Here is a 22161-nt window from a genome sequence, read left to right as displayed (position 1 = left end):
TACTAGGAGAATCCTTAGAAAGACCTTCGTTCTTAAACCATTATATGTCTTCCTTACACTCCTGTCTGTATCCCAAGTGTATAAACTTGTCACTCACGACCAGGCTTACATTGTTTCTACTCCTACTCTGCATGAATTACCCTTAATGTCTCCAGCTAGCTGAAATGGGCCAGGGACCAGGCTTCAGAGGTTACTTTCTTTGCAAAGAATCTGATACAATGCTCCTGGAAAGGCCACTCTCCCTTCTTGAAATTTCCAAAGAACTTGGTTGTGATTCTACCTTCAACTCTTCTCTCAAGAAATGACCAGTTCTCATGGAAAGGAGTTAACACTCTTGCTCATTGGATTCAGATGATTGACTTTTATTTTAGTATCATTAAGAATGCATTGATGTTTCTTTTTCATTATTTGCTACAGTTCAGGAAAGTATGATGGCATTCATTATTAATGGTCACATTGGCCTGCCTTTGATCAATAACAGTAAAAGATTTAAGCTGACACCACTGACCTTCTGATAGATCCCTCCTCATTTTGGATATATCCAAGAGGAATGGGTCCTGGCTCACAGCCCACCTGTTTCTACCTATGATCTTGAAGTAGCCAAATTGTCATGGGTCCCTGCTTGCTTTCTGTGAAGATAGTATTTAGAGACAGAAAGAGGAAAGAACAAACTTTCATCTTATTCTTCTAGGACAAACTGTATTTTAGGGTAATTGACCATAGCCAGAAGATAAAAGGAAGTTCTTTATTGTGGAATTCCAGCTAATCTTTGCAGATAGAAAGGCGTGATAGCAGTAGTAAGTTTTCATTTGAGGAAGGTAAAAGGTAGCCTGAAAAATCAGGCTATCACCACCTACACCAACCATGGATCACTTGACATAGTTAGGTGTGATGATGATTTTGAAATAATAAAGCAAGTTCTTGTTTCAGCTGGACATTGGTGGCTCACACTTTTAATCCTAGCTACTCAGGAGGCTGAGATCCATGGAGCACGATGTGGTGCTAGTCTGAGCAAAAGCTCCATGAGACTTTTCACCACGTAACCAGCAAAAGGCCAAAAGTGGAGCTGTGGTTCAAGAGGTAAAAAGCAAACATGCTAACAGACAGTACCCACACCCTGAATTCAAGTCCTAGTACCTGCTCAAAAAGTCTTTGTATCTTAACAGCTTTATGCTGCTGCATTTCACATACTATATTATTTCTCCATATGAAATGTAAAATTCAGTGGCTGTTAACATATTCACGGTTGCACATTCACCAAAATTAATTTTCAAAGAAACTCTACTCCTAGCCACCTCTGCCTCCAGCCTCTCATGCCTTCAACCTAGGCAACCTCTAATTTACTTTCCATTCATTTGCCTAGTCTAAACATTTTATATAAATGACATCATGCAATTTGTGGTCTTTTGTGTCTGGATTTTTTTCACTTGCCATGAGGTTTACAAGGTTAATCCATGTTGTACCCCATATTAGAACTTCATTGCTTTTTTAATTACTCAACGATATTCCATTATATGTGTACACTTTGTTTCCTTTATCTACTCATGATGGACATCTGGATTGTTTTCATCTTTCTACATGAAAAGCATTTGAGTATCTATTTTCTGTTTTTTTAGGGGTACATACCTATTTGGGTAAGATTCATATGATCACTCTTGGTTCATCGTTAGACTTGTCCAAGACAGAGGTGCGAGCAGTGGGCTAGGGTTCTAGTTTCTCCACATTTCCATCGCCACTGAGCATCATTTGTCCTTTTGACTATTGCCTTTGTAGTAGACGTGCTGTGGTATCTTACAGGGGTTTTAATTTATATTTGTTGAGCACCTTTTAAATTGTTTGTCATTTATGTATTGTTAGAGAAATTATATATTTCAGATATGTTGCCGAATTGTTTACATTTTTAATACCCTTCTTTGGTAATACTGGAATTTGAATTCAATGCCTCATGCTTGCTAAGCAGGTAACTCTACAATCTGAGGCATGCCCCTCAAAACCCAAGTAACCACTGATCTCTGCACTGGGTAATTCTGCCACTTACAGAATGGCATGTAGTTGCTGTCACACATCAATTGAGAATGAAGTTTCTTCTGATTGGCTTCTTTCAGTTATCAACATATAGAGAAGTTTCCTTAATGTCTCTACACTTATTGAAGGACATTCCAGTTGCATCTAAGTTTTGCCGCTTCTGAATAAAGCTGCCAAAGACACCCATGCATGGCTTCCTTGCTCCACATTTAAATTGGGTCATCTTATTATTGAGTTGTGGCCACAATCTGTGGATACAAGTAAATCTTAAAATCCATGATTCACAAATATTTTCATGCATTCTTTGGATTGTATTTCACTTTTTTGATAACATCCTTGGAAAAATAAGTTTTTAACTTTGGTGTTCAGTTTCTATATTTTTGTTGTTGCTGTTACTTGTTTTTGATGTTCTACCATGTTAGAGAAATCACTGCCTAACCCAGCCTTAGATTTGTACCTATGTTTTTTTTATTCTAACAATTTTAATTTCAGCTCTTATATTTAGGTCTTTGATCCATTTCAAATTAATTTTTTCATATGGTATAATGTTTTATCTTTTTTACAGAGGCAGACTAAGGATCTTGTCAATGAAAATGTGATATCTGTAGTTTATTTTAAGATGCTTCAAAAAATAGATAAAGAAAATACGAACAAAATTGAGTTTCAAAATTGAGGTGAAGGGTATATGGTTATTCTTATACTCACCTTTTAAAATGTTTTCTTTAAATAATCATGTAAAAATTGAAAATGTAGAAATTAAAATGAGAAAAACAACTTGATTGTAGTGGAGAAGGCAATAAAAGAGAAATAAAGTTAAACTCAGTTTAAAACTCTCTTTTCTTCTTCTGGTACCCCACTTGAACTCAGTGCCTCATATTTGCTCAGCTTGTTTGCTTATGGTCATTGCTCTACTACTTGAGCCACACCTCCAGCCTACCTTTGGTCAGTTATGTGAAGATGGAGTCTCTTGTGTTTTTCTGTGTAGGCTTCAAAGATCCATCCCCTGGATCTAAGCCTCCTGAGAGTAGCTAGGATTATAGGTATCTTTAAGTAAATTGTTTATAAATGCTTTGTAACATTATAAATTACTTGCCACATTCATGGCAAAAAGACACAGGCAAATGGATTAAGTGCTCAGCCATTGCTCTTAAAATATCTGTATTCTAAGTTTCTTGAATATAATTAGAAATTTTGCACTCAAGGAGGGCAAAATGTAGCCTTAATAGGAGGAATCTGGCTGCCAGTACCTAAAACTGGTCACAGATATCACTATCCCTAATAGGCAGAGCATCTGACAAGTTAATATGTTAGGTTTAAACACAATATTGGAATGAAAAAAACCTACTAGTTGAGGACTTCAAATATGATGAATCCAAATTGTAATATGCCATAGGCACAAAATGTATATCAGCATTTGAAAACTTGGTACAAAAAAAGAATGCTAAATACTCCAAAAAATATTTTTTAAAAGCTTAGTGCCAGGCAGAAAAGTTCACAAACTCCATCTCAGAGATTTCTCACTCTAGGGTGGTTTTGTCCCTGAAAGATTTTTGACAATGTCTGGACAAGCTGAGTTATCCCAGCTGGTAGAGAAGTGCTTCCGGCATCTAGTCTGTAGACACCAGGAGTCCTTCTAAGGATCTCCCAATGCATAGGGCAGCCTCAAAACAAAGAGTTACAACAAAGTTACCAGTCTATGAGTCAAAGGTGCTGAGGTTGACAACTGCTGTCCTAGGTCCTGGTTTCTCTAAAATGTGGCTTATGGATCGAGGAAAAGGAGGCTGGGAGAGAGAGAGTTTGTACAGATAACACTTGTAGCAGGGGCCATAAGCTTGTACTATTATTCATTTCTTTGGTGGCCCTGGAGATTGAATGTAGGGTCTTGTGCATGTTATGTAAATACTCTATTGCAAGAGTTATCCTTCCCATTTATGAAGATATTTGATGAATGTTATTAGTGATCTCATTTAGGACAATGGAATACTGCCCCTCTTCTTCACTGAATATATAAGCATAGAAACGCATCAAACTGTTAACCCAACAGCATCATCATAGTCACTCCACTGCCAGTATCGCTTCTCTCTAATTGTGTCAAGGTCATGGTGTGTTAAAAGTCACATTTCAATTCTATGTTCTAAACCCCTATCCATTAATCAGCCCAGAGATTAGAGGCTTAATAGTACTTTACAATTCACATATCTTATCAAAGAATGCTAATAGGAAGCCAGTTTTGCTCTGGGATGAATATGTATATATTTAGAGGAATTCCATTATTTTATCTACAAGAGAAAATTTAAGAACATAAAATTATGGTCATATTGTTAGTAGAAATTTTATTAGGGTAGTTTAAATATAATTATATTAGCAGCCTCATTGATGAAAAGTTTCAGACACATGCTTGAGTATGAGACTAAATATCAACGCTATGGTAATTAAGTATTTAATTTAGCTTATTTTGAAATATAGCTATGTATGTGCTGCTTAACATTTGAGCTATGTTCTGAGAAATGCCTCATTCAGCGATTTCATCCTTGTGTGAATATTATGGCCTTGTATTTAAAACTAAGGCAGTCAAAACACCTTTACTAAGCAAAATAACCTTATGGGACCACTTTTGTATATATGGTCCATCATTAAAAGAAGTATTATCATTCAGTACACCTAACTATGTATAGATCATGAAGCATTGAAGGCAAGGCTTTTAATGTAATTATAATATTTCTAGTGTAATACATACACCTTTTTGAGCAGAAAGAGAAGGGTAGAACCCTGCTGGAAATGGTGTCTTGGGCAATTTTTTTTGACGAGCAGATCTATCAGGAGTTTAAAAGAAATCCTCACAATACATGGTAAACTAAGTTGCAAAGCACAAGGATCCATATGAAATGTCTCAAGGATGTGAATAGTTCAATAATCTCCCAAATCCCAAATGGTAGACACATGGCCTACTCAGTTCTATCAACAATTTAAAATACAAAATATCTGAATTGATCTTTTGGTAATACAGATCTTCCGATAAGTAAAGGAGGGTTTTTTTTTTGGGGGGGGGAGTGGGGTAAAGCATTTCTCTTAATGGAGTTTCAATGGTGGTTTATGCCACCATCACTGCCTTGCTGCAGTTCAGCACCAGTGGTTCACAAGGAGTTGGGGCGATCCAGGTCAGGGCATAGCCCTTGGCTGAAAGCTATCTCTCTGATTGCTTTGTGTCTCTCTGTCTTTCAGTGCCTAGTTAATTGGATGATTGGATGTCACCCGAGAGGCAGGTCAGAAAGGTCAAGTTTAAGCGGAAAGTTCTTTGGGCACCTGGGCACTCTGGGAACATCCAAGGCTTCACATCCAACTACCAGGGCTATGTGGGCAGCTGCAGCTCCCTGCACCCTCAAGCTCCTCCCCCAGCTCCTACTCCTCCAGCTCCTCCCCCAGCTCCTCCCCCTTAGCTCCTCCCCTTAGCTCGGGTCTCGTCGCTGTGCTTTCCCGCTCCAGCAGCAACTGCCACAGCCGTCTGTGTCGCTGTCGTTGTCGCGATCGCCTTCACCGCGCGCTCCTCGGAACCCACGAACCACCATGCCCAACATCGTGCTCTTCAGCGGGAGCTCGCACCAGGACCTGTCCCAGCGCGTCGCCGACCGCCTGGGCCTGGAGTTGGGCAAGGTGGTCACCAAGAAGTTCAGCAACCAGGAGACCAGGTGGGAGCTGAGACGGGGCGGGCGCGCGGCTGCGGGGCCGAGCGTGGGGCCGCTATGCTCGAGCCACCTCCGCGGGCGCTGTGCACCCCTTCCGGGGCGGGACGGCGGCAACGCGGCCTCAGAGCCACCGCGGCTGCGCCAGGGGAGAGGTCCAGGAGGGGTGCCCTCCTGCCTTCCCCGCTTTCGCGTGCGCGCCCAGGGCTAAGCCTTTGAGGGGCCGGCTGAAGGTGTCGGGGCCTTCCAATTGCGCCGCCTGCTGTGACGTCCCAAGTCCGGAAGGGCGACATCAGGGTGGTCACCGACCGCCGGCGACATCCCCAGTGTCTGCATCCGTGCAGGAGTGCTGGAGGACGGAGCTTGGCCCCCCTCCCAGTTTCCCCTCTCTGACCTGCCAAGTTAAACGCCAGACCTGTATGTGACACAATAGGTTCCGCACACATCCCGTGCCCTTGTTTACCTGAGGTCCTTTCAAACGTGCCTTCCCGGGGTCTGGGCCCTGGGTCTGAGCCAGGGGACCCGAGATCGGGGTTCCTCCCGCCCCAGGTGCCCAGCATTCGCTTTATCCATTGCAGAAGTGTGTCCCGTACCGGACACACGTGCCAGGCTCGCCTGCTTCCCCTAACTTTGCTGCCTCTAAGCTGAACGACTTGCAGCTTCTTTGTTATTTCTAGGAGTCGGCAGTACATAGCCACAAGGCTCCCTTTTTGCTGTAAATTCAACCCATTTTCAAGTGCATAAGTCGTGGTCAGCGGGGTTTAGTGCCATCAGGAGATGGCCATCTTCGGAAGCTGGGCTTTGGGTTCTTTCTTCCACCTGCCCAAATCCACGAAGCTCTTCGATCAGTTTCAAGTTGGCCTCTTTTCCCCTCTCCCCATATGCTTAGTACACCAGTATGGATAACCTTTCAATCTTTGGCAAAGTTCCAGTTTAACGAACAATTTTATGAAATCGTGTTGAAGCTCTTGGATAGCCACATGGGAGAAAAAATAAAACCTGAAAACAAAATGAACCTCCATCCATACTTCTCCCTATTTACAAAAGTTAACTTCAAATGCATCATAGGCTTTAAGATCTACAACTTAAGAGTTACCAGAAGAAAATATGGGAGGGGGGGTGGAATTCCATAGCAAGAGCTGTGTTGTAACTGATGGCAAAGATGCTTTTTAAAAAATTTTTCCTGGACCAGTCAGATTGTAGGTTATAAGCTTCCTTGCAAGAAGTAAATTGTAGTTCCATCAAACAGCATGAGTAGATGGCAGGTACTATTACTGCCTGGAGAAGTCAAGCTAAAGAATTCCCCTTGGTAGGGTTTAATGGAGAAACTGGGGAGGGTAGTCAAAAGACTGAGGAGAAACACTGAGCTAGGTTTCAATGTTACAGTATGTTGCCAGTCAGAATAAAGACATCTGATAGAAACATAATATGGAGACATTGTAATTGACGTGGGTTTTGGAAACAATTACATTGCCTTTTCTTGTGATCTCAATGCAGCTCAAGGCTTTGTTCAAAGCATGGCTGGTTTAGACCTGTTTTTGCTCAGTCAAAGCTGGATTTCTGCATAAATCACTCTATAGGCTTAAATGAAACTCACGCAGATATTCAAGTATGATTGTTCATGTTTGGTTCCAATATAAGGCAAGCTTTTCTTTGTGGTACAGGTTTTGAGGCTTAGCTTTTTCACTCAAGGCTGGAAGTTGTACCACTTGAGCCACAACTGCACTAATGATTATTGCTGGTTAATTGGAGATAAATCTCCCTGACTCTTGCCTGGGCTGGCTTCAAACAGTGATCCTCAGATCTCATCCTCCTCAGTAGCTAGGATTACAGGCGTGAGCAACCAGTGCCTGGCTTGAAGCAGACTAATTTTTAATTGGTTCTGAGTATCTTTTAATCACACTTGAAATAAGTCATAAAGTCTTGAAAACCAACTCAGCCTGGAACCTGAGAATTGCTTATAGAGCTGTATTTTATGTTTTGAATATGTAGAACTTAAAAGGTTAACTTCCTGACTTTTTCCCATGAACTATATAGGGATGGAAGTTGGTTTTGATGAACAATTCTCTCTGTTTCAGGTACCATGCTAATAATCCATTTATACTGTGTGGTCCCATAGAGGAGTAAAACAGGAAGGCAAAAAGAAGAGAAAGTTGACTCAATTCACCTATAAAGCCTCTTTTGCAATCTCTCACTGAGCCAAGACCAGAAACCTGGGTTGTTCTCTCCAGATCATCAGTCCTTCTAGTCCATGCATCTTTTCATATGTGCTGCTTAATCAGATATCAGTAATCAGTTTTTACTAGCTTTTACATGGAAGGCTAGATAGGAATTTGGTTCCTCTTCTAGTACTAATTCCTCAGAGCTGCTTGGACTTCCTTCCAGCATGGAAGCTGAGTTCCGACAGGAGTGTTTTCTAAGACAAGAAGCAGCTACCACTCTGTTAAGGCCTGAGTTTGGAAGTTAGCATATCACTATTTGTTTTCATGTTCTCTTGCTTAAGTCCAGAGTACTTCCAGGTTTGAGGGAAATGGATGTAGACCCTCCTTCTTGTTGGGAAAAATGTTCAAAACAAAACAAAACAAAACTTTGCTACAGCCACTCATTGTTGAGTAAGTTCTATGCTTCTACTTCTTTTTTTGGGGATCAGAAATGATCCTTTGGCTGACTAGAAGGTGGATGCACCCTTCTATCCCCACAATGTGAAAAACCTAGGATCCAGCCCAAGAGAGATCTTATTTATGAGGAAAAGCCAAGCGGGCTTTGGAACTCTGTCCTCTCCTGGACTGCTATTCCTAGACAGATTGCTGTTCCTAAGGGAGGCAAAACAAACAAGACAAAAATCTAATCTTGTGAGATAAACAGTTATAAGATCAGGAATTGAGAAACTTTCTGCAAAGGGCCAGATCGTAAATATTTTAGGCACTGTTGCCTATCTGGAGTTTCTGTTGCTGCTGTATCTTACAGTTCTAAAAGTTCGAAGGCCTTCATGGCTCTATATGGCTGTACTCCTGCCTGAGGCACTAATGGCTAATATAGCCCCTAGCCTTGCCCAGTTTGTGATGGTAGCACACATTCTTGGGTTCTTGGTTCCTTCCTCCAGCTTCAGTGCCTCACTGATCACTTCTCTTTCTGCCTTTGATCTCTTTTGCTGTGCTGGTACTTGGACTTGGATTCATACCCTAGGAACTCTTCCTTAGCTTTTTCACTCAAGCCATAGCTCTGCTTCCACTTATTTGCTCGTTAATTGGAGGTAAGAGTCTCATAGACTTTCCTACCCAGGCTATCTTTGAAATGGGATCCTCAGATCTCAGCCTCCTGACTAACAAACTACTAGCACCTGGCTCAGATCTCTTTTGTGTCCCTATCCGATTTTACAAGCCAGTTTACATGGGGCTAATTTAAATAATCCAGTCTGACATCTTGTTTTTGGGCTATCTGGTTAATATCCAAATACAGTCCTCTTTCCTTATAATCTAATATATTCGAAGGATTAGGGTGTGGCTATCAGGGAGGGCCCTACCTACTATACCATTCCTGGCTGATGGGCCATATGAAAAACTGGCTATATGGTAAGTGCAGGTGGCTCATAATTATAATCCTAGCTACTCAGGAAGCTGAGATCTGAGGATCATGATTCAAAGCCACCCAGGCAGAAAAGTCTGTGAGGCTCTTATCCTTATTTAACTACCAAAAAAGAAAAGCTAGAAGTGCACTTGAGACTCAGGTGATAGAGTGCTATCCCTGAACAATAAAGTCAGGCACAGTGCTCAGGCCCTGATTTCAACCCCCAAGACTGGCACACCACACACACACACACACACACACACACACACACACACACACACACACACACACACACACACACACACACACACACACACACACACACACACACACACACACACACACACACACACAGAGGCTGTCCACTGTATTTTGTCAACCTGAGATATACCATAATTAGCTTCACCCAACACTTGATGGAAGGTTTATAAAGAATTTAATGTTAACTCAAAATAGGAGGCACACAAAGGACTTTTTTCTATTGTTTCCATCCTCAATTGCTAGCGAATTGTTGATATCTATAGCAGAGAACATGCAGGAACACAATGTAATGTTATCAAAACTCAGTTGAAGAACATGTCACTTAAAGAAGGTATCTTTTATTTATGCTCTTTGCGGTTGAATATAAGCTTCTGTTCATTTACATAGACTAGTATATGGCATCTTAAATGTTGATTTGTTTTTAGATTTTCATTAATTATTAACTTGGCCTTTTAAATCAAATAAGGTAATTGGATGTCATTGATTTCTGGTCTTTGGAGAAAAGAAGGATAATTATTCACATGCCTCACATGTGAATTCCTTATATTTTATTTTTGGATGAGTTTGCTTACAGCCAGTGCTGTTGTAATGTGACATATGGATTCCTAAAAATTTCCATACTATGCAAATTGTGCAATTAAAAGCCACAGAGTATGCCAGGCATAGTGGTATATACCTGTAATCCCAGAACTTTGAAGTCTAGGACAGGAGGAGGTTTGTCTGGCCTGTGTATCAAGCTCTGGATCAAATTGCAATATATAATGAGCCCCTATCTTAAATAAAAAGAAAATAGAAGTTACAAGACTTAGGTACTACATTGAAAAACTGCCTCAGTGATGTAACAAAAAATACAGCTTATGTTTTTGAAATGCTGTGTAACTATACAGCATACAGGGCACCTTGCTTTTGCTTGTGGATGTGCACCTCAGAAGGATTGCAACTTCGGAGTTCTTAGTACATGATAAAAAGGAGGGTTATCTGAGATCATGAGGCTAGTTGGGACCTAGTCCTTGTTTGCTACATTCATGCATTTTCCCATCCCTATCCTTGCTTCTCCTCCCTATCTCTTCCCTTTACTCCCTTTGCCTCCCTTGTGCTTTAACCCTTGAGTTGCATCTGCAGCCCTAGTTTTCTACACTCAAGATAAGAGATTGGACATAAGCAAAGTTCACACAGTGCTCTCATTTCAAATTTAAAAGTATGAGAACAAATTTGCCTTTTCAAAGCACGTGTCGAAGCAGAGCCGGCCATCTTTTTGACTCCACAGTGCTGTGAAGGACCTACATGAAGCATGTGGCCCTTTCGCTTTTCTTCCTCCTTGTCAGGGATTTTTCTTCCATTGAGTAAGAAAATTCTACATCTACAGACACAGAAATGTCCACATGATGTAGTTTGCCAAAAGTGAGCCTGGACTCACAGCTTCTCAAGGAGTTAGCATGTCAGAAAATGGGAAATGGCGTGCAAAAGAGAAGAGATAGGAATCGCCAGGCCACAGCTGGGCACAGGCAGAGGATGAAGCAGGTCAAGCAGCTCCCACAGACCAGCTGCAGGGTGGGGAAACACTTTGGGAAATGCTAAATTGTTAGTAGAGTGTTCGCAGTCCAATTGCAATGTAGTACTTAGAAAATGTAGTCCAGCAACAAGATACAGATATTACACCCAGAGTAACAACTTGTGTGTGGTAGGAAACAGACAGTGGTTGAAGCTGGCTACGTTGCTTGGCCCATCGTTTACTCAGTTGAGATTATCTGTAAGGTGAGCGTGAATCTTGGTTGAGAATCGGAGAGGGATGTGATGGGACAGAGAGGATGTGCTATGACGACCTCCTCTTCAAGAATGGCAAGGAAGTGGGTGATGCTCCAAGTTTCAACTCAAGACAGCAAGACTCACATCTTTGCTAGAGCCTTAGATAGCTAAAAAGCACAGCCAAACTTGAAATTGATCGCCTCCAGGCTATTTGCCTGTCTGTTATAAACCTTATTGAATGATTTGAATTTTAAAGCAATATTCTTGTATAGCAGCTTTAAAAAAAATCTCTAAAGCCATCATAATTTACACAAAAGAGTTAACATAGCCAGACTGGAACAGAGAAAGGTGTCCTTCCCAAAGTCAGCCATTGGCATCTGGGATCTTTGATTTTTTTTGACAGTTCGCAGCATTTCTTGTTAAGAATGGCTCAGCATTGGTAAAGTGTGAATGTGTGTGTGTGTGTGTGTGTGTGTGTGTGTGTGTGTGTGTGTGTCTGTCTGTCTGTCTGTCTGTATCTATCTGTCTGTCTGTCTGTCTTTCTGTGCCTATGCACCAATACTGGGGTTTGAATTCAGAGCTTTATGCTAACCAGGCAGGTATCTTACCACTTGAACCACATCAGCCTTTTTTGGCCTTAGTTATTTTTCAGATGGGGTCCATGATCTTTAGTGGGTCCAGCCTTCAACCTCCAGCCTTCACCCTTGATCCTCCTACTTATACCTCCCACATAGTTGGGATTACCAACACACATCACTATATCCGGCCTTTTGGCTGAGATGGTATCTTACTAATATTTTGCTCAGGCTAGCCTAGAACCATGATCTGCCCAATCTCCACCAGGAATTGTAACTGGGATTACAAGTGCAGATTAACTAGTAACAACTGCAGAATAATATAATCTATGCTGAATTCTTGCCTGGGAATGGGAGATTTTGATTCTCATTAGGCAAAAGGCTACCTATGTGACCAGCTCTCAAGACAAACCCTGGGTCTTAGTGGGTAACACTGGGCTTGAGTTGCCACAGCTCACTACTGGAGGCATTGCATTCAACTTCTGTTACTCACCTGGAGGAGACAAAGGGAAGCTCTGGTTTCCTCCAGCTTGCCCTCACACATTTTTTCCCTTTGCTGAGTTTCTTATGTCCTCTAGTAAACTGCCATCATGGCGTGACTGTATGCTCAGACTTAGGGCTGGGCCTTGTACATCACAAACTTGCTGTAGTCTCCAAGAGCCCTTGGGACACAGATAGATTTACTTAGTATTAATGATGCCATTTTTAATCTCTAGCGTTGAGATCGGTGAAAGTGTAAGAGGGGAAGATGTCTACATCATCCAGAGTGGCTGTGGAGAAATTAATGACAACCTCATGGAACTGCTTATCATGATCAACGCGTGCAAGATTGCCTCATCTTCCCGGGTGACCGCCGTGATCCCATGTTTCCCATATGCCCGGCAAGACAAAAAGGACAAGGTAGGAGAGGTGTGTCCTGTCCTATAAACCTGCTCTGGGTCAGCAGGCACTGGTGGATCACACTTGTAATCCTAGCTACTCAGGAGGCTGAAATCTGAGGATTGTGGTTCAAAGCCAGCCTAGGCTGGGTTTCTTATCTCCAATAAACCATCAGAAAGTAGGAAGTGGCGCTGTGGCTCAAGTGCTAGAGTACTCGCCTTGAGCTGGAGAGCTGAGGGACAGCGCCCAAGCCCAGAGTTCAAGTCCTATGACCGGAAAAAACAAAACAAAACAAAAATCCTGTTCTGGGTCACCAGAGCTTCTCACATGCCACCCTTATTTGAATATCAGGGAAGTGTTGGCTTTCTTGGTCTCCTTTTGATTTGTTTGGTGGTACTGGAATTTGAACTAGGAAGGTGCTCTACCATTTGAGCCACTCTGCTAAGCCTTTTTGCTTTCGTTATTTTTCACAATAAGCTCTCTAGCTTTATGCTCAGGCCAGCTTAGACTGTGATCTTCCCCTTCATGCTTTGCCACATGGCTTATTTGATAGACACATGTCAACAATGCCCAGACACTGCTTGAAATGAAGTCTTACAAACATTTTTTTGGCCCAGGCTGACCTCAAATTATGATCCCCCAATCTCTGCCTCCCATAGATGATGCACATTTTTTTCAGGTATTAAAATATCATTATTAGCTTGGTGCCAGTGGCTCACACCTGTAATCCTAGCTGCGCAGGAGGCTGAGATCTGAGGATATCTGTTCAAAGCCAGCCCGGGTAGGAAATCCATAAAACACTTATCTCTAATTAACCACAAAAATGTCAGTAGAGTTGTGAAATACTAGAGAACTAGCCTAGAGCAAAAAAGCTCAAGGACAGTGTCCAGGCCCTGAGTTCAAGCCCAAGGATTGGCAACAAAAACAAACAAAATTTATCCAGAGCATGATGATACTGTATATATTTGTGGTGGTGGATTAGATTACATACATGCACACATACCCCTTTCCAAGTTAAACTGGAAAACATCCAAAGTATATCACAGGATTGTATGTGTGTCAGGATCCTAGTTGTGATATTATGCTACAGGTTTGAGATGCTGGCTGAATGACCCATAGGATTTCTGCTGTTATTACCTACAACCATATGTGAACCTATGAGTCTCCCAAAATAAAAAGGTTGATTAAATACACTTTGTTAACCTGTTTTTAACTTTATAATAAGAAAAGAGTTAATATTGGTTGAATATTCTTTTACCAACATTAGCATTAGAGGAGCATCTGTAAGTCTCCTGGAGAAGTTGAAGAACATTTAGTTGGTCTTAACCTTCAAGATACATAAGAAGTTGGAGATTGAGAGGAATTGGAATGAGATTGTTCGCTAGGACAGTTAAAACAAGTTACCTTAAGCCTGGTAGATTAAAAAAGCAGAAATTTATTTTTTCACAAGTTCACAAGCCAAATGTCTGAAACCAAGATGTGGGAGCCATTTCCAGTGGCTCATACCTACAATCCTGCCTACAGGGGGCTGAGATAGAAGGATTATGATTTGAAGCCGGCCCAGGTAGGAAAATCCATGAGACTCTTAATCTCCAATTAAGCACTAGAAAACCAGAAATGGTGCTGTGGCTCAATGTGGTAGAGTGCAATGGACATATAGCTGAGATGACAGGTTTGCACCACCAGGCCCAGCTCTGCCTGTTAAGATTGGGGTCTTGTGAATTTTTGCCCGGATGTAGGCCCAACTTTGTAAAGTTTCACCACCTCCACACTGCTTCTAGCACATGATCCTTTGAGGCCACCAGCCATGTCTATACCATCGGTGTGTCTGTCACTTTTGAGCTGGTAGGCAGCCCACACTGTCAGTAACTTAAGCTGCTATGAAGCCACGTCCTCCCTTGTTATTTATACAGCTTCTTTTATTTTAGACAAGATTCTCAAGTTTTAGATGGTATTTTTAGTTACTTGGAAATTTCATCCCAACAGTAATGTGTGACTTAGCTCTTCTGCCTGTGTGTTCTTCCAAGATATTTTAGTGTGCACATTCTTGTCTGTGTCATAAAGGAGACTTTTTCTATTTCATGTGAAAAGGGACTTAGTAAATTTTCACACTGTGTGACTATTTCTTCCCCCCGCCCCCCCCCCCAGTCCTGTGACTTGAACTCAGGGACTGGGAGCTGTCTCTGGGCCTCTTTGTGCTCAAGGCTAGTGGTCTACCACTTGAGCCACAGAGCCACTTCTAGATTTTTCTGAGTAGTTTATTGGAGATAAGAGTCTCATTGACTTTCCTGCCCAGGCTGGCTTCAAACTGTGACCCTCAGATTTCAGCCACCTGAGTAGCTAGGATGACAGGCATGAGCTACCAATTCCCAGCTCTGACTGTTTCTTTTAATTCAATTTTTTTTTCTATTAGGCTTTGTATTTGGTCCAGAGATATTTGATAATTGTAGCTTCTCACACTGTGTGACTATTATTTTGATCAAGTTCTTTTATTTCTGATACTTTTTTCATTTTGTGTTTGGCCTTGAGATACTTAATTTTATATTCTTCAGAACATTTTTTTCTCTTATTCTCTTATTCCCTTTTTCCACAATTGAGCAGTTTGTAGCTTTAAATTTCTCTTTAACAGACAGAAATATTCAGACACTGCATTTCTTGGCATTTATCCTATTCTCTGTTGCCTCTTTTGTCCAAGGTTGTAGTTTCTAACTAGTTTCTTATTTTTATTCATAATGGAGTCTGTGTACTAAGGAAAATAGTGTTGCTGTCCCTTGTCTCTTGCATTGCATGAAGTGTGATTACCTCAAGCTTATGATCTCTAATTGCCAGCCTTGTCCCCATCCACTGTGCTAGCAAGAAAAGCCCAAAAATTTCTGAAGCCCCAAGTGGTTTTGTCCAATTGTAGAATTGCATAATCTAGCTATTTACCAGATTTCTCTTCTTCCCTCCTTCTCTCCTTTTTCCCTCCCTCCCTCCCTCCCTTCCTCCTTCCCTCCCTTCCTTCTTTCCTTCCTTCCTTCCTTCCTTCCTTCCTTCCTTCCTTCCTTCCTTCCTTCCTTCCTTCCTTCTTTTGTTGTTTTTTTGTGTTTGTTTGTTTTGCTGGTACCAGGACTTAAACTCAGGAACCTCATGCTTGCTCAGCTGGTGCTCTACCATTTGAGTAATGCCTCCAGCACAACATTTTGCTCCTGCCAAAGCAAATGGAGGAGTCTCAGGGACTTGTCTGCCTTCACTGCTTTAAAACCTCAATCCTCCAGATTTCAGCCTCCTAAGTAGCTAGGATTATAGGCATAAGCCACTAATGTCAGCTTACCAGTTTTACTATCATTAGCTATTTAGATATGTTTTTCAAATTGCACACATGTTCCATGAGTTTTCCCAACTTAACTGCTAGTGGAAGAGATAACATTTTGATTATGTACCACCCAGACTCAAAGATGGGATAACGTTTGAGAGACAGTTCATATGGCAGCTCAGGAAATCAAATCACACGCTATTGGAGAACATGAGTTGAAGAGAAGGACTCATAGGTGTGTTTATTAAGTTCCTAGTGTTTCTGACAAGCCAAGCGGTTTAAAAACAGTAGCAATCTTTGCCTATGACATCTCATGAAGCAATGAAGTTCTTTGAAATTGCCCTCCTTAGAAGCACCTACAAAGAATTCCAGAAAAATCTTGTGACCTTTAACCATCTTCAATTCTTGTTTCAAGCACAGTCACTGGTGGCTCACAGCTGTAATCCTAGCTACTCAGGAAGCTGAGATATGAGGATCGTAGTTCAAAACCAGCCCGGGCAGGAAAGCTCATGGGTCTATTATCTCCAGCGAACTTCTCAGAAAAAGCCAGAAGTGCTGCTGTGGCTCAAGTGGTAGCACTCTAGCCTTGAGCACAAAGAGCCTCAGGGACAGCACCCAGGCCCTGAGTTCTAGCCCCACCCAGGACCAGCAAAATAAAAGAAAAGGTACCAAAGTGCTCTGAGGTCTGGTATGAAATGGGTTCAGATTTAAAGTCCAGCACTTATTTGCTCTTTGTTCTTTGTTAGTTACTTAAACTTTTTAACTTTATTTTCCTTGTCTATAACTTGAGACTATTAGCTACTACTTATGAAGTACTTGGCCTGTAATACACTAAGGGACAACCTTTATCAAAGGAGGTACATGTCAGATACTTGGAATTTGCAGACTATTGGACAATCTATTGCTCTAGCTCCACATCTCCCTTTTATTGTAGCCAATGTGTAACAGAACTGGTGTGATTGTGTTGCAATAAAACTTTATTTATACACACTGAACTAGGAATTTTATGTACCCATCAAATGTCACAGAATATTCTTCTTTTAGTTCAATCTCATCTAACTGGAGAAACCATCCTTAGCAATTCAGTTGAACAAAAACAGGCCATGGGCAGATTTGACTCACAAGCCATAGTCAGCTGGTCCATGCCATAGGAGAGGAGGCGCAGGGTAACTGCCAGTTCCCTCCCCTGTGAGAACAGGGCTGTGCGTGAGATAAAGGATACATCCCTATCAGAAGATAGGGATGAAGGCCTTTCAGCTTGGGATGTTTCTTTTCTTCTATCAGAACATTTTTAAGGCCATGTTCTTGTTTCAGTGATACAAATATTGCCTCTTTTTCATTTTGTAGGGAACACTAATCTCCACAACCTTGTAATTTTTTTTTAAGTCTGAAATGTTCATTTAGCAGGATGGTATTTGAAGCACTGAATGCGACTTGAAAATAAGCAGAGACTCTCTGATGTTTTCAATCTGATTTATAAAACATTTGCCCAGTATATATTTTGGGAAGACTTAAGCTTATTGTGAGCCACTGTGCCTTCATGCAGCCAATCTTTTAGGCAGTGGATGCCAGCATAGCCTGCCATGGGTTGTGGACTTTTTGTTTTTTTGCTGGTCATGGGGCTTGAACTCTAGGCCTGGGCGCTGTCCCTCAGCTCTTTAGCTCAAGGCTAGTGCTCTACCACTTGAGCCACAGCACCACTTCCAGATTTTCTGCTTATGTGGTGCTGAGGAATCGAACCCAGGGGCTCATGCATGCAAGGCAAGTGCTCTTCCACTGAGCCACCTTCCCAACCCTGAATTGTAAACTTTTGCACTTTCTATACAACCTGGCCTCAAACCACAATCCTCTTACTGCCAGCCTCCCATGTAGCTAGGATAACAAGAACATGTTACTGTGTCCAGCTTTGTGTGGAGAAACACAGTCTCACAACTTTTCTACCCAGGCTGGCCTTGGAACATTTTGCTACCATTCTTAGCCTACGAGGTAGCTGTGGCCTCAGCCACCAATGTGGAGCCAGGGGGAGGAACTGCTCTGAGTAGGCCCCAGCCGAACTGGCTGGAGGTTTTGAGATATCAAAGCTGAAAAAATGCTGCTGAAAACGGTTTCATAGATCATAGCATAGGGGAGGTCAGCAATGAATTATAGTATATAGATACTAGAGCATATTTTTTAAAAATTAAAGGAAAGAAAAAAGAAACTTTCTCCAAAGTCTGTTTCTAGAAAAACATACTGTTAACATTTTTTTGTTTTGCCAGTCCTGGGGCTTGAACTCAGGGCCTGGGCACTGTCCCTGAGCTGCTTTTGCTCAAGGCTAGTACTCTACCACTTGAGGTACAGTGCCACTTCTGGCTTTTTCTGTGTATGTGGTACTGAGGAATTGAACCCAGGGCTTCATGGATGCTAGACAAGCACTCTACCACTAAGCCACATTCCCAGCCCATTAATATTTTTGGAGAGTTTTTGTCTCATCCTTTGTATTTTAAAGAGCTATATCTAGGTACAAACTTTTAAAGCTTTATATATATATATATATATATATATATATATATATATATATATATATATATATATATAATTTAAAAAACAGAATTAATGTGTTAAAGAAAATAAAACCTGTGGACATTTTGATTTCTTTCCCTTGTGTTTATATGTGTGCATATGGGTTTAATGGAATCATTGATTTGTTACTATTTTGAATGAAATCTTCTAAGCTTCTATTTCCTTTTCTTTCTGGTGGCTCATGTATAAGAACCCTGTTATTTATAGAAAATGACTTAATTCTTAGATCCCATCTAATGATATCTGTATAGTCTCTTGGATCTTTTTGATGTGGACAGTTTCATTGTTCCCAATTTATGATGTGGAAACTAATGTAATAAAAAAAATGTTAGTTAACTGTACAAAGGAACATAATGTCAATAAGTGATAATATGTTTATTTCTCTCCATATTAAATTAGCAGCTGCCTGATAGTGTTCTTTCTTCCACCTGGTTTTTGTTTAATTTGTAATGACATTAGCTTCAGCTGTCAGTACACAATGCTTCTTTAATAGCTGGATTCTTTCAGTCTGTGGCTGACTCTGTGATGATGTCTTGGCTTTAGTAAGCCCACGTGTGCCTCTCTGTCCTTCTAGAACAATGCTCCTTGCTTTTGCTGGTTGAAAAAAATCATTTTTAAGGCAAAGCCAGCCAAAGCATGGAAATCTCTACACTCAGTTTTTATCATTTGAACTATATAAATGGCAACATTACATGTACAGTCTACCTGCTTCACTGTTTGTTTCTTGGGTATTTGTAATCTAGACCAAGTATCAAACACACTGATTCCCATTAGTCTACATCAACAGTGCGTATTTGATGATGAAAATGGAATGAATACACCTTGTGTTGTGACAATGCGTGTCGTTTTCCTGATTCCACTTTGTCTATGCTGTGTATGATTCCTTTTTTCATGTCTTTCTTGGTGTGAGGGGGTCTATTCCCTATTTTTTCAGTTGTGGTGCTTGAACTCTGGGCCTAGGCACTGTCCCTCAGCTCTTCAGCTCAAGACAAAAGCCACAGCACTCTTCTGGTTTTCTGAGTGGTTTATTGGGGATAAGAGTCTCATGGCCTTTCCTGCCTGGGCTGGCTTTGAACCATGATCCTCAGATCTCAGCCTCCTGAGTAGCTAGGACTACAGGTGTGAGCCACCATGCCCAGTGGTCTATTGGCTATTATCAAATGTCTGTTTATTTCATAGAGCCGTGCTCCAATTTCTGCAAAGCTTGTGGCCAACATGCTCTCGGTTGCTGGAGCTGATCATATCATCACCATGGACTTACATGCCTCTCAGATACAGGTACCAGCCATTTCTTTCTGCCAATAGTTAGGTCCTAATGCTCTGTCAACTTAAATCATTTTTAAAAGAGGTAGCATGAAGTTTTTGTCTTCACTAAACTAGGAATGGATGTTGATACCCCCTGTCTCACACCACTTATCCTTCAGTCCATTTTAGAAGATTAGATACTAGAGACTATACGATTCTTGGTACTAGAGACTATATGATTCTACTGAAACTTATGGAAAATGATTAGAATGATAGAGGTGTAATGCACTTTTTCTTTTGGATTTGTCTACCTGGGCTGGCTTCAAATTGTCATCTCAGCCTCCTGAGAGGCTAGGATTATAGGCATGAACAGCAGTACTCAGCCATATTTAAAAATCTCTTTACAATTTGGTATGTTTGCCTCTAAAACAGACCATATTAACAGTGCCTGCTTCATTAATTATAATGAATATAAACATTTGGTTTGTAATAGGCATGAAAACCAACAACCCTCTTTCCCCACTGCCTTTGTAGAGCTGTTTTCTCCCCAAAGGCCAGGCCATCATGAGTGATGACAGTAATGATAGACTACCTAAAGACCAAATGGAATGAAAGGTGCCCAGCTATCTGTCTTGATTTAATTCTGTGAAAATGTACAAAAGAGGAGAGGATTGTGTGCAGGCTTCTTTTGAATACAGTAATTCATGTTACTTAGTGAAAGTAAGCATCTTTTTGAAAAAAGCGAAGCCTTGTAATTATGACCCATATTGCTTCCCTTAGGGATTCTTTGATATTCCTGTGGATAATTTATATGCGGAACCAGCAGTCCTGCAGTGGATTCGGGAGAATATCACCGAGTGGAGGAACTGTATCATTGTTTCCCCTGATGCAGGGGGAGCCAAAAGGTATTATGCAAGCTACACTCTGCAGACTTTTATTTTTTTCCCTCTTAGTTTTCCCTTCTGTATTTCCTATGTATTAGACAAGAAATCATGCTTTTCTCTTCTATTGTCTTTTCTCCCTCCGTCCATCCTTCCTTCCTTCCTCCTTCCCTCCCTTCCTTTCTTCCTTCCTCCCTTCCTTCCTTCCTTCTTTTTTTCCTTTGACACTCCAGACCCTCACACATGTTAAGTAAGTACTCTACTCTACTACTGAGCTAACCTCCAACCTCAGGAAACATACTTTAAATCACCTAATACTTTAAGCAGAGTATGGTGGTACCCGTTATCATCTCAGAGCTTAGGAAATGAAAGCAGAAGCTTCACAAGTTTGAGGTCAGCCTGGACTGTGTAGTGAGACCCTGCCTCAAAAAAATGCTAACACTATTTTGCAAATGAGCAAGTAAGTAGACCAGAAGCTTCACTTTTAGATGGAAACCTACTGTCTTTGTCAACATTTTATCATTCATAGTAGTAACCCCTACATACACACTGTGTATTTATGTTTATATTCATCAGATAAAAGTAATGAGCTTAATGAGAAAATGTTTTTCATTAACAATACAATTTATTGGCCCAGTTCATTAATGCTAGCTATTATAACAACTTCAAAATGTTAGCCACAATAGAATAGAATTTGATAAAAAGGAATCTGTGTGTGTAGAACACCAAGAAATAGAAATATCTAAAGTCAAGAAATAAAGAAGGGCTGAAAAATGTGCTCTGGTGGCCTGGGGGTAGGGAAATCAAATCCAGAAAGTTGTTGGCAGCTGGGGCTTCAGGAAGATAGAGGCTAAAAGCCATGCCTCTAGCCAGCTGGCTGAACCTTTGATGGGGAGATAAAAAAAAATAGTCACCCATGAGAAATCAAACCATGAGCATGTGCTGTGGGCAGCTGTGTGGGGAATATACAGTCTTCCCTGGGGCACACAGTCCCTGGACTGTGAAAATTAATGTGAGAATTGGTCCCACACTGTTGAGTCACTGCGGAGGAAGACTTCCACAGCCCTCCCTGCTGAACATGACTGAGTGCCTGATGAGCCAGCAAGCCCAGAGGGCCTAGTCTACCTGGACCCAGTGTGTACAAACAAGGTGGCATTTAGCCAGCCAATACTTTAGGATGAGAGGCCAAGTCCTAGTGTGTCAAATGAGCACATCTGAAAGACAACTAAAAACAAAGAGAGCCAGAGACTGACATGATACAAACAGCTCTGTAATGCAGCCATGCTGGCTCACCTAGGAAAGTGGTCCTGATAGCAAATCTACAAGGCTTACAGAGACCCACGGAGTCTTTCATCCTGTGCCAGTAGGGCACAGGATGTTGAGAATCCAAGCCCAGAATAATGATCGGATACATAACACCTCCCCCAAGCCAAGGCTGGTAACTC

General features: G+C 41.3%; 1 protein-coding gene across 2 annotated transcripts in view; it reads left to right on the top strand.

Moving 5' to 3' along the window:
• Positions 1–5481: 5481 nt before the first annotated feature.
• The window catches only part of Prps2 (phosphoribosyl pyrophosphate synthetase 2), a 30908-nt gene continuing 14228 nt past the window's right edge, over positions 5482–22161 (top strand). The window contains exons 1-4 of one of the 2 annotated variants that reach the window (XM_070040872.1): positions 5482–5711; positions 12571–12754; positions 19770–19868; positions 20616–20740. In XM_070040872.1, the coding sequence (XP_069896973.1) occupies positions 5590–5711; positions 12571–12754; positions 19770–19868; positions 20616–20740 (530 nt within the window). In that variant the 5' untranslated portion in view covers positions 5482–5589. Of the gene's footprint in view, positions 5712–12570; positions 12764–19769; positions 19869–20615; positions 20741–22161 lie in introns of both variants that reach the window. The other variant, XM_070040871.1, reaches the window with a different exon arrangement.

Source organism: Dipodomys merriami, unplaced genomic scaffold, assembly GCF_024711535.1.
Source record: "Dipodomys merriami isolate MVZ:Mamm:240054 unplaced genomic scaffold, mDipMer1.0.p SCAF_3, whole genome shotgun sequence".
Classification (NCBI taxonomy): domain Eukaryota; kingdom Metazoa; phylum Chordata; class Mammalia; order Rodentia; family Heteromyidae; genus Dipodomys; species Dipodomys merriami.
Note: the sequence above shows the minus strand (reverse complement) of the source record. Positions and strands in the feature narration are given on the sequence as shown.